Below are 16,923 nucleotides of genomic sequence, written 5' to 3'. Positions count from 1 at the left end.
TAATTAGCTGATACATGGAGAAAGATATTTTATTACTTGTGTGTACTAATAGGTAAGTATGTACTACAAAAAGAAAGGGTATGTAGTCGCGTTCCAGGTTACAGTTGTGACCATCGTTACAGCGAATTTGATTGGAGCGCGAACAAAATACGTTAAGCATGATTCTTATATATATATATATATATGCACAAGATCTAAGGGGGGCTATAGGAGCTATAGTCCCCCTTGACGCTCAGATATACACTGGATAAAATGGGCTTCAATCCTGCTTTACACTGGATAAAGCTTCAAACTATGGTTTAGCCCCTCCCTTGATCATATCCTGGATACGCCACTGTATATACAATATACAGGGTGGCTCATTTTAATCTTTCCACGGAAATATCTCGAAAACGGTTAACATAAATGAACAAAACGTAAACTCAAAAAGGAAATGCCATAGGGCACATCGAATGGTGTTGTCGCGGTGTCCCCCAGGGCCGCCCTTCAGGGGAGTCTAGAGTCCAACTTTAAAATTTTAAATACAAACATGGGGCGAGTAATATCTCATTCGATAGATGTTTAAAAACTAAAAAGCGTAGTGCCAACAGATTTTTCATATTGGTCACCGTATTCAAAATAGCCGCCAAGACATGGTGCCTGTATCAGATAAAACGTCCAGTATCGCTAACATGGAAACGGTTGAACATAAATGAACCAAACAAAAACTCAAATAGGAATGACCATGGAGCACATCGAATGGTATTGTCGCGGTGCCCTCCAGGCCCGTCATTCATGAGTGCTCAGGGCCAAACTTTAAAATTTTAAATGGAAACATGGGGCGAGTGATAGATAGATCTTTAAAAACTAAAAAGCGCTGCGGTAAAGATTTTTTTATATCGGTCACAGTATTCAAAATGGCCTCCAAGACATGGTTTCTATATCAGATAAAACGTCCAGTACCATTACTATGATAAATGAACCGAACAAAAACTCAAGTAGGAAAGGTCATGGGGCACATCGAATGGTATTGTCGCATTACCTCCCGAAGGGGGGGGGGAGGCAGAGCCAAATTCAAAATTTTAAATGGAAACATGGAGTGATACCTCGTTCACATTGCAGAAACTGCATTGCTCGACAATTTTGTTTTGCATTTCAGTTGATTGATTTTTGCTGCAATAAAAATGGAAGGTACCATTTAACACGAATTTTACCTACTTTTTCTCATTACAGAGACATCTCTCTCTTTTAAAAACACATTCAGATAATTTTGTTGCGTAGATTCAATTTCCAAAAACTAAGATTCTCATTTGCAATTTCACCATTCCTTCCCACTTCAGAGGAGGGAGGCTGCAGCGATAATTTTCTACGAATTAGATTTCCTCCTTTGCATTAAGTCACTTTTATTTTAATCATCTTCCTCTCTGCTGCATCGTTCTCGACCCGTGGAATAATAAATACCCTCTGTGATTTCCTTTACAGGTTTTATTCTGTTCATTTATCTCCAATCGTTTTAATATTAGTGGTACTGGACGTTTTATCTGATACAGGGACCATGTCTTGAATATTTCTAAATGTTATGAATATTTCTAAATAACTGAAAGACAGTGGAGAATGCCAGAAACTTACAAGTAGGCCTCTAATATTGTATATACTTGTAAAAATATTAAATAAACTAATAGATACGCAACTATGTTGCACCAGAAAATATTCAAAAAACCGCAGTTCGTTTCATCGGTAGATCTTCGGAAAACAGAAGGCATTAATGGATTATTTCATATTATACCACCACATGTCCTCCTGTGGCGATAAACAGAGTTTTAAGGTAGAAGTACTCGTTATTGAACTGACAAATAATTCCTACGTTATTCTTATATCCCAGAAATCTAAGGTTCTAGTTTATGGCATTATAATTGTTGGATCACGTTTTTTTCTGAGCTTGATAAAAGATGTTCAAACACACCAAATCGAAAGAAATAATGTTAAATTATATAATTCAGTTACTTTAAATAATAATTTTAACCGTAACAAGTCAAACCTAACCACCCCTTCCCGTCAAATGATAAATTACTGAAAATTAAAAAGGTCAGGGTTTGAAAATCCCAGTTAAAAACAATACCCCAGATAGCCTATTATTGTTTTTCTTTTTTTTTTTTGGGGGGGGGGATTACGTTTTATTGAACTTTGTACGTACATTTAAAGCAGTATTTCTCCTTAAAATACATTTAAGCATTCATGTTCTACTGTATACACGAACTATGGAATTCTCTTCTCGCACAAAGGGAAACCGTGAAGCCCCGTCCGCGTTTCGTGGAACACACTTTCATCATTGGGACTCCCTTATATTTCGACTTCTAGAAGGAAGATTATAGTTCCTTAGAGTAACGAGGAGTGGATAATTTTATATAAACTTTTTATATTGTATAAAAATGTATGTATATGTATGTATGTGTGCTGCAGCATACCTCTGGAATGCCTAGAACAACTTCAACCAATCTTGGTATATATATATATAAAACCTGGAACAAAATACTGTGGATGGGTGGTAAAATTCCTAGCACCCCTGGGAGAGGGAGGATGGATGACATATAAAAATAATTGATGAAGATTAATCTTAGAGCCAAATCGATGGTTTTCGGAATCGCTGAGATGAGTATTGACATGCCAGATGCCGAGCAAGATCTCGGACCTCTAGGAAAGGGGTGACATGCAAAAATAACCAAAACGACCGATATTAGTGTCGAATCCACAGTTTTTGAGGTAGCTGAAATTAAAAGTGACAAACCCGATGCCATTTAAGTCGAATTCAGCCCCATTGGAATGACAGGAGAGATGTCTAAAATTGACATAAAGCGTTGTTTGTGATCACGTCACGGGAATAGGCTGACCCGTTTGAAATGAATTTTGGTACATAAGTACCGACCTGTAGCTGGAGTCTTACACTGTCATTGAGATTAAAGGGCTTCTCTTAAGTGGGTAGGGAGGTTCAAACTTTTATGAGAAAGTATACCTATCTTTTCTGCGCGAATAACGGACATTTTAGCTAGTATAGAGTAGGAATATAGTCTGTTACACTCAGGATTCAAATCCATGGGCCAGCCGTCGTGTCTGAAGATTTCTTTAGTTTCCCTCAAAGGACGCCCGGCAAGCACTATGATAATACTTCACTGTCCAAGTATAGTGTTGAGAAAATGGTGGTATATGCTCAGTAATTTCCCTTTTTAAATTAGGCGTCTTCGATTTTTAATTAGCTGATACATGGAGAAAGATATTTTATTACTTGTGTGTACTAATAGGTAAGTATGTACTACAAAAAGAAAGGGTATGTAGTCGCGTTCCAGGTTACAGTTGTGACCATCGTTACAGCGAATTTGATTGGAGCGCGAACAAAATACGTTAAGCATGATTCTTATATATATATATATATGCACAAGATCTAAGGGGGGCTATAGGAGCTATAGTCCCCCTTGACGCTCAGATATACACTGGATAAAATGGGCTTCAATCCTGCTTTACACTGGATAAAGCTTCAAACTATGGTTTAGCCCCTCCCTTGATCATATCCTGGATACGCCACTGTATATACAATATACAGGGTGGCTCATTTTAATCTTTCCACGGAAATATCTCGAAAACGGTTAACATAAATGAACAAAACGTAAACTCAAAAAGGAAATGCCATAGGGCACATCGAATGGTGTTGTCGCGGTGTCCCCCAGGGCCGCCCTTCAGGGGAGTCTAGAGTCCAACTTTAAAATTTTAAATACAAACATGGGGCGAGTAATATCTCATTCGATAGATGTTTAAAAACTAAAAAGCGTAGTGCCAACAGATTTTTCATATTGGTCACCGTATTCAAAATAGCCGCCAAGACATGGTGCCTGTATCAGATAAAACGTCCAGTATCGCTAACATGGAAACGGTTGAACATAAATGAACCAAACAAAAACTCAAATAGGAATGACCATGGAGCACATCGAATGGTATTGTCGCGGTGCCCTCCAGGCCCGTCATTCATGAGTGCTCAGGGCCAAACTTTAAAATTTTAAATGGAAACATGGGGCGAGTGATAGATAGATCTTTAAAAACTAAAAAGCGCTGCGGTAAAGATTTTTTTATATCGGTCACAGTATTCAAAATGGCCTCCAAGACATGGTTTCTATATCAGATAAAACGTCCAGTACCATTACTATGATAAATGAACCGAACAAAAACTCAAGTAGGAAAGGTCATGGGGCACATCGAATGGTATTGTCGCATTACCTCCCGAAGGGGGGGGGGGGGAGGCAGAGCCAAATTCAAAATTTTAAATGGAAACATGGAGTGATACCTCGTTCACATTGCAGAAACTGCATTGCTCGACAATTTTGTTTTGCATTTCAGTTGATTGATTTTTGCTGCAATAAAAATGGAAGGTACCATTTAACACGAATTTTACCTACTTTTTCTCATTACAGAGACATCTCTCTCTTTTAAAAACACATTCAGATAATTTTGTTGCGTAGATTCAATTTCCGAAAACTAAGATTCTCATTTGCAATTTCACCATTCCTTCCCACTTCAGAGGAGGGAGGCTGCAGCGATAATTTTCTACGAATTAGATTTCCTCCTTTGCATTAAGTCACTTTTATTTTAATCATCTTCCTCTCTGCTGCATCGTTCTCGACCCGTGGAATAATAAATACCCTCTGTGATTTCCTTTACAGGTTTTATTCTGTTCATTTATCTCCAATCGTTTTAATATTAGTGGTACTGGACGTTTTATCTGATACAGGGACCATGTCTTGAATATTTCTAAATGTTATGAATATTTCTAAATAACTGAAAGACAGTGGAGAATGCCAGAAACTTACAAGTAGGCCTCTAATATTGTATATACTTGTAAAAATATTAAATAAACTAATAGATACGCAACTATGTTGCACCAGAAAATATTCAAAAAACCGCAGTTCGTTTCATCGGTAGATCTTCGGAAAACAGAAGGCATTAATGGATTATTTCATATTATACCACCACATGTCCTCCTGTGGCGATAAACAGAGTTTTAAGGTAGAAGTACTCGTTATTGAACTGACAAATAATTCCTACGTTATTCTTATATCCCAGAAATCTAAGGTTCTAGTTTATGGCATTATAATTGTTGGATCACGTTTTTTTCTGAGCTTGATAAAAGATGTTCAAACACACCAAATCGAAAGAAATAATGTTAAATTATATAATTCAGTTACTTTAAATAATAATTTTAACCGTAACAAGTCAAACCTAACCACCCCTTCCCGTCAAATGATAAATTACTGAAAATTAAAAAGGTCAGGGTTTGAAAATCCCAGTTAAAAACAATACCCCAGATAGCCTATTATTGTTTTTCTTTTTTTTTTTTGGGGGGGGGGGGATTACGTTTTATTGAACTTTGTACGTACATTTAAAGCAGTATTTCTCCTTAAAATACATTTAAGCATTCATGTTCTACTGTATACACGAACTATGGAATTCTCTTCTCGCACAAAGGGAAACCGTGAAGCCCCGTCCGCGTTTCGTGGAACACACTTTCATCATTGGGACTCCCTTATATTTCGACTTCTAGAAGGAAGATTATAGTTCCTTAGAGTAACGAGGAGTGGATAATTTTATATAAACTTTTTATATTGTATAAAAATGTATGTATATGTATGTATGTGTGCTGCAGCATACCTCTGGAATGCCTAGAACAACTTCAACCAATCTTGGTATATATATATATAAAACCTGGAACAAAATACTGTGGATGGGTGGTAAAATTCCTAGCACCCCTGGGAGAGGGAGGATGGATGACATATAAAAATAATTGATGAAGATTAATCTTAGAGCCAAATCGATGGTTTTCGGAATCGCTGAGATGAGTATTGACATGCCAGATGCCGAGCAAGATCTCGGACCTCTAGGAAAGGGGTGACATGCAAAAATAACCAAAACGACCGATATTAGTGTCGAATCCACAGTTTTTGAGGTAGCTGAAATTAAAAGTGACAAACCCGATGCCATTTAAGTCGAATTCAGCCCCATTGGAATGACAGGAGAGATGTCTAAAATTGACATAAAGCGTTGTTTGTGATCACGTCACGGGAATAGGCTGACCCGTTTGAAATGAATTTTGGTACATAAGTACCGACCTGTAGCTGGAGTCTTACACTGTCATTGAGATTAAAGGGCTTCTCTTAAGTGGGTAGGGAGGTTCAAACTTTTATGAGAAAGTATACCTATCTTTTCTGCGCGAATAACGGACATTTTAGCTAGTATAGAGTAGGAATATAGTCTGTTACACTCAGGATTCAAATCCATGGGCCAGCCGTCGTGTCTGAAGATTTCTTTAGTTTCCCTCAAAGGACGCCCGGCAAGCACTATGATAATACTTCACTGTCCAAGTATAGTGTTGAGAAAATGGTGGTATATGCTCAGTAATTTCCCTTTTTAAATTAGGCGTCTTCGATTTTTAATTAGCTGATACATGGAGAAAGATATTTTATTACTTGTGTGTACTAATAGGTAAGTATGTACTACAAAAAGAAAGGGTATGTAGTCGCGTTCCAGGTTACAGTTGTGACCATCGTTACAGCGAATTTGATTGGAGCGCGAACAAAATACGTTAAGCATGATTCTTATATATATATATATATGCACAAGATCTAAGGGGGGCTATAGGAGCTATAGTCCCCCTTGACGCTCAGATATACACTGGATAAAATGGGCTTCAATCCTGCTTTACACTGGATAAAGCTTCAAACTATGGTTTAGCCCCTCCCTTGATCATATCCTGGATACGCCACTGTATATACAATATACAGGGTGGCTCATTTTAATCTTTCCACGGAAATATCTCGAAAACGGTTAACATAAATGAACAAAACGTAAACTCAAAAAGGAAATGCCATAGGGCACATCGAATGGTGTTGTCGCGGTGTCCCCCAGGGCCGCCCTTCAGGGGAGTCTAGAGTCCAACTTTAAAATTTTAAATACAAACATGGGGCGAGTAATATCTCATTCGATAGATGTTTAAAAACTAAAAAGCGTAGTGCCAACAGATTTTTCATATTGGTCACCGTATTCAAAATAGCCGCCAAGACATGGTGCCTGTATCAGATAAAACGTCCAGTATCGCTAACATGGAAACGGTTGAACATAAATGAACCAAACAAAAACTCAAATAGGAATGACCATGGAGCACATCGAATGGTATTGTCGCGGTGCCCTCCAGGCCCGTCATTCATGAGTGCTCAGGGCCAAACTTTAAAATTTTAAATGGAAATATGGGGCGAGTGATAGATAGATCTTTAAAAACTAAAAAGCGCTGCGGTAAAGATTTTTTTATATCGGTCACAGTATTCAAAATGGCCTCCAAGACATGGTTTCTATATCAGATAAAACGTCCAGTACCATTACTATGATAAATGAACCGAACAAAAACTCAAGTAGGAAAGGTCATGGGGCACATCGAATGGTATTGTCGCATTACCTCCCGAAGGGGGGGGGGGGAGGCAGAGCCAAATTCAAAATTTTAAATGGAAACATGGAGTGATACCTCGTTCACATTGCAGAAACTGCATTGCTCGACAATTTTGTTTTGCATTTCAGTTGATTGATTTTTGCTGCAATAAAAATGGAAGGTACCATTTAACACGAATTTTACCTACTTTTTCTCATTACAGAGACATCTCTCTCTTTTAAAAACACATTCAGATAATTTTGTTGCGTAGATTCAATTTCCGAAAACTAAGATTCTCATTTGCAATTTCACCATTCCTTCCCACTTCAGAGGAGGGAGGCTGCAGCGATAATTTTCTACGAATTAGATTTCCTCCTTTGCATTAAGTCACTTTTATTTTAATCATCTTCCTCTCTGCTGCATCGTTCTCGACCCGTGGAATAATAAATACCCTCTGTGATTTCCTTTACAGGTTTTATTCTGTTCATTTATCTCCAATCGTTTTAATATTAGTGGTACTGGACGTTTTATCTGATACAGGGACCATGTCTTGGCGACCAATTTTAAAACCGTGATCCATATGAAAAATGTTTTGTCACAACGCTGTTTAGTGTTAAAAGAAATATCACTCGGCCCATGTTTCCATTTAAAATTTCAAAGTTGGGTCCTGGACCCCAATGAAAGGCGGCCCTCGGGTCACCACAACATTATCATTCGACGTACCCCATACCATTTTCCTGTTTCACTTTTTATTCTGTTCATTTATCTCCAACCGTTTTCCCACTAATGGTACTGGACGTTTTATTTGATATAGGCACTATGTCTTGGCCGCCATTTTGAATACGGTGACTGATATGATTTTTGTCCCAACGCTTTGTAGTTTTTAAAGATCTATCGAACGAGGTATTACTCGCCGCATGTTTCCATTTAAAATGTTAAAGTTGCGCCCTGGGCCATCATGAAAGATGCCTCTGGGGGGCACCACGATAACACCATTCGATGTGCTCCATGGCATTTCCTTTTTGAGTTTCGTTGTTGAAAAGTTTTCGAGATATTTTCGTGGAAAGATTAAAATGGGCCACCCTGTATATATATTGGCTTAAGAATCATGCTCATACACATATTCAATGATATTCTATTCTAGAGATCTGTTGATAAATAGATATCTTAAGCCAATTCTGAAAAATTCAAGTTTTCAAGTATATTTTTGTAGGGTTTTTTTTTGGGGGGGGTTGGGGGGGATGATTAACACTTTCCCCCAAAACTAAGTATTTTGGAGCTGGGGAAAATTCCAACAACCCTGATAATGGTTAAACTTGATTTTCTAAATAAACGTGTGAAATATGTGTACGCTTTTTGTTCTCGAGTTATGGACCATCAAATAGGATGTGGAATTTCTTTAAATTTCTTCAAAACGCAGTGTCAGTTTCTTCGCCATCTTCGTTAGTCATTCACGCTTCATGTCACTGGCCATTGTGCTCCTGGTTTCTCAAGGAACCTAGAGTAATATAAAAGAATAATTAAAAATTAAAAGAATAATTGAAGACAGAAGTACGACCATTTAAAATCAGATAGTGATTTCCCCACCACCCTGTTGTTTCATATTTTGAAATGCTTGGTGAACTCGAGCAAACAAATCAAAAGATTATAAACGAAGAATCTGTATCATAGGATAATTTTGTTGATAAATACTATCAGGTGCTTATTAAATAACTAAAGCAAAGAAAATCTTATTTCGCATGTGGTGTAAACATAAACCAACTTTGCAATAGTTTCTTTTCAAGAGGGCAAGTCCAACACAATTTCAAGATGTGAGGATTTCATTTACTTTTCTCTCTGAGGAGTTCTACCAGTAAGCAGGAATCGACTCACATAACACCTACTCAGCAACGTATATAAGTAATTTAAAAAATATCAGCGAGTAATGAAACAATTTCAGTTATTCTCTAATTTACTAGATGACAACGTAATACTTTCTTTATTTTAGTTTATCAGAAAATATTCACTTTTTGTACCAACTAATTATTTACTATATATTGGTCTCTATATCAGATTCCATTAACAAATTTTGAATCCGAGAGTAATGGTCGTAAATATTTAAACAAGTAAGAATGTTTCAGAAACGTCGCATTTCTTTTTCTTCTTGTGTTTTATTTGAATGCTATGGAATGTTATAATTTTTGGACAGGAACTCCGCCTCCATTCTTCAGCCTCGCCATGGATCTCCGCAAGCATCAATAATGAAGTCTCAAATCGGAAAGGTTACGGTGGTGTCATCTTCACAGTCCACAACTGGAACCAAAGTAGTCACAGTGAGGACGACAGGTAATAGCTCCACCACCTAGGCATGCAATTTTACGATGCAATATGTGTGATATTTGCATTGATATTATGATTGATCGAAAATTCCCATTGTGATACACTATATATATATATATATATATATATATATATATATATATATATATATATATATATATATGGTTTATCAAAGAGAATCATCCAGTTTCAAAAGTGTTTTTTTTTTTGTTTTTTTTTTTTTGTTGTTGTTGTTGTTGTTGTTGTAAGGAAACATAGAACCATGGAATAAGTTTTAAATTAAGTGTCTCAACATAATGCTTGATTTACATGGCTTTCACAAATGCTCAAAATGGCTACGTTTGGACGCACATAATCCTCTCGGTAATAAAAAATACGGACTGCAAATCTTCATGAACATCATAATGCACATTCAGTTTTGGGATGTCACTCTCACTCAATTATTACACGTGGGGCGACTCAAGTTTCCACTGCGATGAGACGTGGCCTTGTCACTAAACACAAGCGTGAAAGAACGTCTCATTGTCCATCTCTATATAAAGATAGGAAATACCAGCGTCGTTGTTTATCACCTGGTGGAGAGCCTTATAGCATTATAATATACACGTACGTACGTATAACTACCTGATCATTTCAAAATGTTGGATGCGGTTTCTCTTTACATAAACAACTAGCCTGTGCTAACTGGGCCAATGCTACATTCTTTGAGTAGTAGAAAGTGTAGTACGATATTGTAGACGTAAATTACGGTTCACAGTTAGGTATAACGAAGCATACTTGTAGCGGAAAGAGCAACATGGTTTCTGTTGCTGAGTTGTCATCTTGACACAGTAGAAAGGCATCTACTGCAACCAGTTAAAACTTTAAGACGTTTATTTCATTTACTTAAAAAAAATATGATCTTTTCAAATCTCATCAGTCTTTATGATTCACTTTTTTTTTATTGTTTTTATTTTATTGTATTTTTTTAAGACAGGCAAATACGTTCTTCGTTTGAACTGTACTGTTACAAATTGCAGATAATGGTAGATTTTTTACTTGCAGTGGAGAAATGTAATCGACAGAAAATTTAATTATTAGCGTTAGTTTTTCATGTGTAAAATAGTAGGCGTGACTAAGTATTACAGTATTTATTTCTATCATATACCCACATTAAAATTTGTCAACCTACACGTTATCCTTCTTAATTTAATGTAGAATTTTATATATATAATTGTAAGGAAATAGTAAGAACATACGGCACTAGGAAAAGTACACGATAGGTACTTTCGTTGAAGCTTCATTCGATAAAGAGGAAAAGAACAAATTAAAGAAAATTATATAGATATTAATGATATAGAAAACAATCGATTATAGGAACACACCATATCCTTTATAGATGTGAATTCAATGAAGCACAAAGAGCGAAAAAGTGACTGACTGGACCGGGACTTGAACCCGGGGACTTCCAGCATACCGTGCCGATGCGTTAACCACTGCGCCACCTAGTCCACTTCTCAGAACGACCACTCATTCTCTCATAGGTGCTCAATATATGGACACAGGGATTGTCCAATCACAGCAGGGGGCTGTGGTACAACCCACGTGGTCTGAGTGGAGAGCACCGACCTGGAGAGTGAGAAGGTGAGTGGTTGTTCTGGATGGCGTAGTGGTTAACGCATTGGCACGGTATGCTGCAGGTCCCGGGTTCGAGTCCCGGTCCAGTCAGTCACTTTTTCACTCTTGGTGCCTTATTGAATTCACATCTATAGAGGATATGGCGTGTTCATATAATCGGTTGTTTCCTCTTTCATTGATATCTATATGAAATCACAAGCGTCGTAGGTGCTCAATATATGGATACAGGGATTGTCCAATCACAGCAGGGGTTGTGGTATAACCCACGTGATCTGAGTGGAGAGCACCGACCTCGAGAGTGAGTGAGTGAGTGGTTGTTCTGGGTGGCGTAGTGGTTAACCCATCGGCATGGTATGCGGAGGTCTTGGGTTTGAGTCCCGGTCCAGTCTGTCAATTTTTTACTCTTTGTGCCTTATTAAACAAAATTAGCTGTGAGCTATGGAACATCCAACTGGGCACCATATTTGACTGCAGTCACGTAATATTGTAGCCCGGGTGAGTGAAAGAAGATAAAACTGGCCGGGTTGGTCAGTCCACTCGTCTTATTTTCATCCATATAAATATCCTCTACTTTCAATCTGGCAATACCATTGCGTGACTAGAGTCCAATATGTCACCCCTTCACTTTGTTTTTCTGTTCTTTAATTTTCCTGAGCTGTTTATGTGTATATTTTTGATAATGCTCTAGTAATTCGTTATATTTGTGGTGAGTAATGTGTTTTTGCTGGCAGCTCTACATAAGAGTTGCGCTCTTTAGCAATATTGGTAGTTATCTTAAGTATGTTATTATCTGGGAGTGGCAATATAAGTATGTTATATGACGGAGTTTTTTAGTTGCTCACATAACAGAGAACAACTCAGAGAATCAAAGTATTCCAAAAGATGATTACAACGCCGAAAAGTGTTAAAATTTCAAGCTTGGAAAGAACAATTTAAATGAAAAATTCAGATGTTATAGAAGAAGAAATAAATTAGGCTGGTTGGTTGTAGATAATCAAAGAGATACACCAAATTATATTTGTTTATGCTTAACATGTATTAATAAAACAAAACTTTCCAAAGCAACAAATATATTAATAACAACAATATTTATTTTTTTATTATTATTATTTATTTATATGAAATGCTGTGTATGTGGGTCTAAATTGATACAAATTAAAATATTAACTTAAAATTATAAATATATGTTTTATATAAGGTACATATAAGTGAAAATAAACCTATTGGCAAAAATAGATATATGACCAAACAATAGGTAATGATTATTGTAACATTATAAAAACATTAATTGTTACCTACGATACAATTATAGCTTGCCAAATCCTAAATTTAACAATCAAATATTGTTGTAATTTACGGTTTTATTCAAATTTGTAACATTCAAATTCAAATTGTAACAGTCCTTTTTTTCTGCATCTTCGTATTATTATTATTATTATTATTATTGTTAATGTTAATTGACGAAAATTTTATCCCTATAAAGGAAGATCTCTTTTCTTTTAATTCTTTTCCGGTTGGCAAAGTTCCCAAATAGCTGAAACATTTCCTCGTTGAATAGCTATACTAATGCGTTGTATGAGACATGCTCTAACTCGGGTATCTCCCAATTTTAGCGATATGCATTGGTCCACCTCATTGATAAAATTAAACCCCTCTTGCCCCATGAATCACTTGATTCAATTGCTATTGTAACAAACAAATATTTACCCAATAGATTGATATATTTATTCCTTTCCTCGACCTGTCTTCGAGCTGCTACGAGTCGTGCTCGAGTCAATGTACCTGGTACATTTGAGGGAGCTAAGTATCTGCATAGGTGCAAGCTCAAATAAGCGCCTTCCCTTTTTTCCTTGGTACTGACGTCACTTCGTCAGGCTTTTTTCCGTCACTGTGGCTTCATTCATTTGATTCTCTCACTGTTTGCCTGCTACAACTGGTGGAACACCTGCTGAAATGAGAGCTCTCAGAATTGATATCATTTACATTGGTATGTCGTGAAAGTCTGCCAGCACTGTTTTTATATGATAAGCCATGCAATCCTCTACTATCTACATGGGCGTTACATGTGAAACAACTGTGTGGCTCGCAGATATCTATTTCTAAGCGCAGAGCAGTAGCTATTCTAATTCTTCCGTTAGATAGATGTAAGCCCAAAGAAGGTGAAGGTAAGGCTTGAAGCCATGCTCCGTTTTGAGGGAATGTGACAGCAAGAAGTCTGGCTTTATCTTCGAGGTTATCCAGTAGATCTTAATAGTGAAGGTATATATGGTGCTTTATCATAGGCTCATGCCAGGCTGATAGGATATTTCTTGTTTCGAGTCCTGGGGAATCTAATCCTACTAAATTAGTCCATTTGGTCCTTCACATCTTTGTGTAACAAGTGTTGGTCAATTTAGTTTTATTAATACATGTTAAATATTTCCAAAGCTATAATCAACAAATTGTTTATGTTTATGAGTGTATTCAGGATGTCGAAATATTAAGATATCGTTAGTTTATAATTATTGTTTGGTATTAGTGTTTTAGTATATCCCAAATACAGAAATAATATATTTCAAAAATTAAAAGGAAGGCGTCGAACGACTCTGGGGATGATGGTGGCAGATTAAAAAAATATATCCCAGTACAAATGATACGTGGCACGGGTTAGGGAAAATTGACTTAATCGTGGAAATTCAGGGAAACCGGTACCCGAATTTCAGTATTAGCCGTGTTTTCTAATTTAATGAACTACATTTTGTTCAGTCAAATTAAATTATTGAGTTGAGCGAACATCCACTTCGCACTTCCTCCTAAACTGTGTTCTTCAAGACTGCTGAGATAGCTGACTAAACTTTACACCATTATAGTGTTCATATGTAGGTGGTTTTGGAGGACATGTTCAAACATGTCGTGAAAGACTGTGGCATGTATTTAGCATTAGCAGACTGTACATGCCCGTTTCTTCCTGATCAAATTAGTCGTAGCTAGTTTGAGCTATATGGAACAAATTTTGCTTCATAGTGATTACGGTGTAATCAGTTTAGAGCGTGATGATTATTATTGATCATATACAGAAGAAATGGCAGGCGAAAGGTCTCGCACTTAGCGTTAGCAAGTGGAATACGTGTATCCTTATTAGTGGCAGCAAGTTATTATACTTACGTCATGCTCTGAATAATGAATTGCATGTGAAATTAAGTGGAATATTTTACTGTTTATCCGGGGTTTGAGCCCCCAAGTATTATGGTCATGAGTTCCCTCCCAACTTCAAAAAACAAGAAAAAGTAAACTAAACATAGAAAGAAAAGAAAATGATTAATGCAGTGTATACAACGATAAGTGGGATACAATATTTATTCAAAATAATGACGACTTAATTGAACACAGGGCCTCATCTTCAACAACTGCTTTTACCAAAGCAGACTTCAAGTGTTCCAAATTCATATATGGTTTAGTAGAACCTTTCTTCTTCTAATAAGACCATATATTATAATTTAGAGGATTCGTCGTATGTAATGAACGGAATATTGTGACGAAACACTTGTTAAGTCGTCTTTACCTTGTGAGTTGGTACTGAGTCTTGAAGAAATCACAAAGTTTACTTCTCAATACGGTGGAATCATGAAATTTCGAGAATATCTTCTTGGTATATATTAATTCAAGTTTTAACGCCTTTTATGACAAGTGAACTTCAATGAGACCCCAATAAAACATTCCTAGCCAAACGATACACCAATTGAAAGCATCGCTGGACTCGAGGAGTCTATTCATACGGTGCAGACCTGATCGTACCATACACTCCTGTTATTTTGCTTGTTCAGATATTATTAAACTATAAAGCTTTCCTCCTCCATGAACAAAATTTTGGCTCGTTTTCTGCATACTGTTGCAAAAGTAAAGTTGATCCTTCATGTCGCGTTTAATTAGGCGTTGAGTGAAACGATGATATCTCTCTCTGTCTGTTTTTTTTTTTTTTTCTTTTCTTTCTTTCTTCCTTTCTTCGGTATGCATGCAGTTCCAGTTTTCATTGATCATACTTTTTAACGATTCTCTGGTGAAGTTCATTTGCATAACCATGAGTTTCTGCTTTCGAACAGGATTACGGACAATTCAAGCCTTCACTGCTTTAATGACTGCTGGCATCCTGACAGATTTATCTTTATCGAATAAACGAACTTGTGCGTAATATTCAGATTTTTCAGTAACTTAAAGATTATTGTTTGAGGGGGGAGGGGATCCACATTTGTGTAATGCCAGAATTGCAAGACGATCTTCTTTCTTATCCATATCATCTTGAATCTGGAACATACAAAGAAAAACAATGGTATTGTAAGAGCAACCAACATTAGGCGTTCACAACAAAGGTACTTTAACTTTATATACAATATCTATATCATGGATCTTTTGACACAGGTTTGGGATAGAACTTACAACCAGCTGTGTAGCTGCCAGATTTTTCTTGAGTGTTGTGTTATATTTAAAACTTTTTCAACTCAATTTTATATCTAAAATGCTTATCTGATACATGTATGTTCCAGCGAAAGTCAGTCCCACGAGTAGCGTTTCCAGTCAAGTGTGTAACAAAAACTTCTCGTCTCCTAGTATTGCTAGCCTCAATAGTCAGCTTCAGGCTCTGTTGGAAGGATCAGCAGGTAAGTTAAGCTCATACACAAGATATTTCATTGTAAATTTTCTTGATATTTGAAACGTGTGTAATTAGTAAGCTGTTCACACAATCAAATCTATGAAAAGTATGTTCATAGAGTTTATTATTCTTATGACTGTGACGTGTCACTGCAGCAAAATTCATTATGGTAGACTAATAAAAGACGGATTTTCCTTTTGTAGAATTTGAAATTTTCAGGAGTACAATTACAATGTGAGCTCGACACTTCTTCTCACTCGACTGTGTTCAAATGGGGTCGCGGTGGCTCAGTAGTAGTGTTTCATCTCTGGTTCATGGAGTTCTTGGTTTGATCCCAGCTCGCGCCAAGTAAGCTTTGTGGTGGACAAACACTGTGTGCGTGGGTTTTCTCGGCTTTCTCCCATTTCCTCCCATTCTCTTTATTCCGTCATTTCCTTCATTTCTCATCATCATCGTCTCCTTTAGCCTAGCCAACATAACCGTGGGACGTAAAACTTAAAGATTTCAATTCATTTTTTTCTATTGTGTTCAATAATTTCATACTGGGAAATTCCCGGAAAATGTTCAGTGTTTTTAACGTAATTCATTTGAATGCAGCAGCACAGCGTCCAATTATGACGAACACTTTCATAAATAAAACACTTCATAAGCCAGCATTAACTTCTCCATTGATCTTATATTGTTGATTGGAGGGGAAGATAATGTGGCATTATCAAATGCACTATACATTTATTTTTTAATTTAATTTACTTAACAACACATTACATTACGTAGCCTTCAATAGATCTATTATTACCATGAAATGAAATGAAATTTCAGATTTTACTCCCCACGATTATGTCTTGTATTCTAAAGGGGACGGATGATTAATGAAGGTGAATGATTATGACATAATTAATGAAATGAGAATATTTAAGAGGAA

At 36.7% G+C, this 16,923-nt stretch overlaps 1 protein-coding gene across 1 annotated transcript in view; it reads left to right on the top strand.

Annotated features, from left to right (window-relative positions):
• Nucleotides 1–16,923, top strand: part of LOC145693089 (PHD finger protein 12) — a 74,535-nt gene that overhangs the window by 35,745 nt on the left and 21,867 nt on the right. The window contains exons 11-12 of the mRNA XM_081768777.1: nt 9,627–9,763; nt 15,895–16,008. Coding sequence (XP_081624903.1) covers nt 9,627–9,763; nt 15,895–16,008 — 251 coding nt within the window. The remainder of the gene's footprint in view (nt 1–9,626; nt 9,764–15,894; nt 16,009–16,923) is intronic.

This window comes from Thermobia domestica, chromosome 8 (assembly GCF_964235325.1).
Source record: "Thermobia domestica chromosome 8, izTheDome1.hap1.1, whole genome shotgun sequence".
NCBI classification, from domain to species: Eukaryota; Metazoa; Arthropoda; class Insecta; order Zygentoma; family Lepismatidae; genus Thermobia; species Thermobia domestica.
The sequence above is the reverse complement of the archived record's forward strand: the minus strand, read 5'-3'. Positions and strand labels throughout refer to the sequence as shown.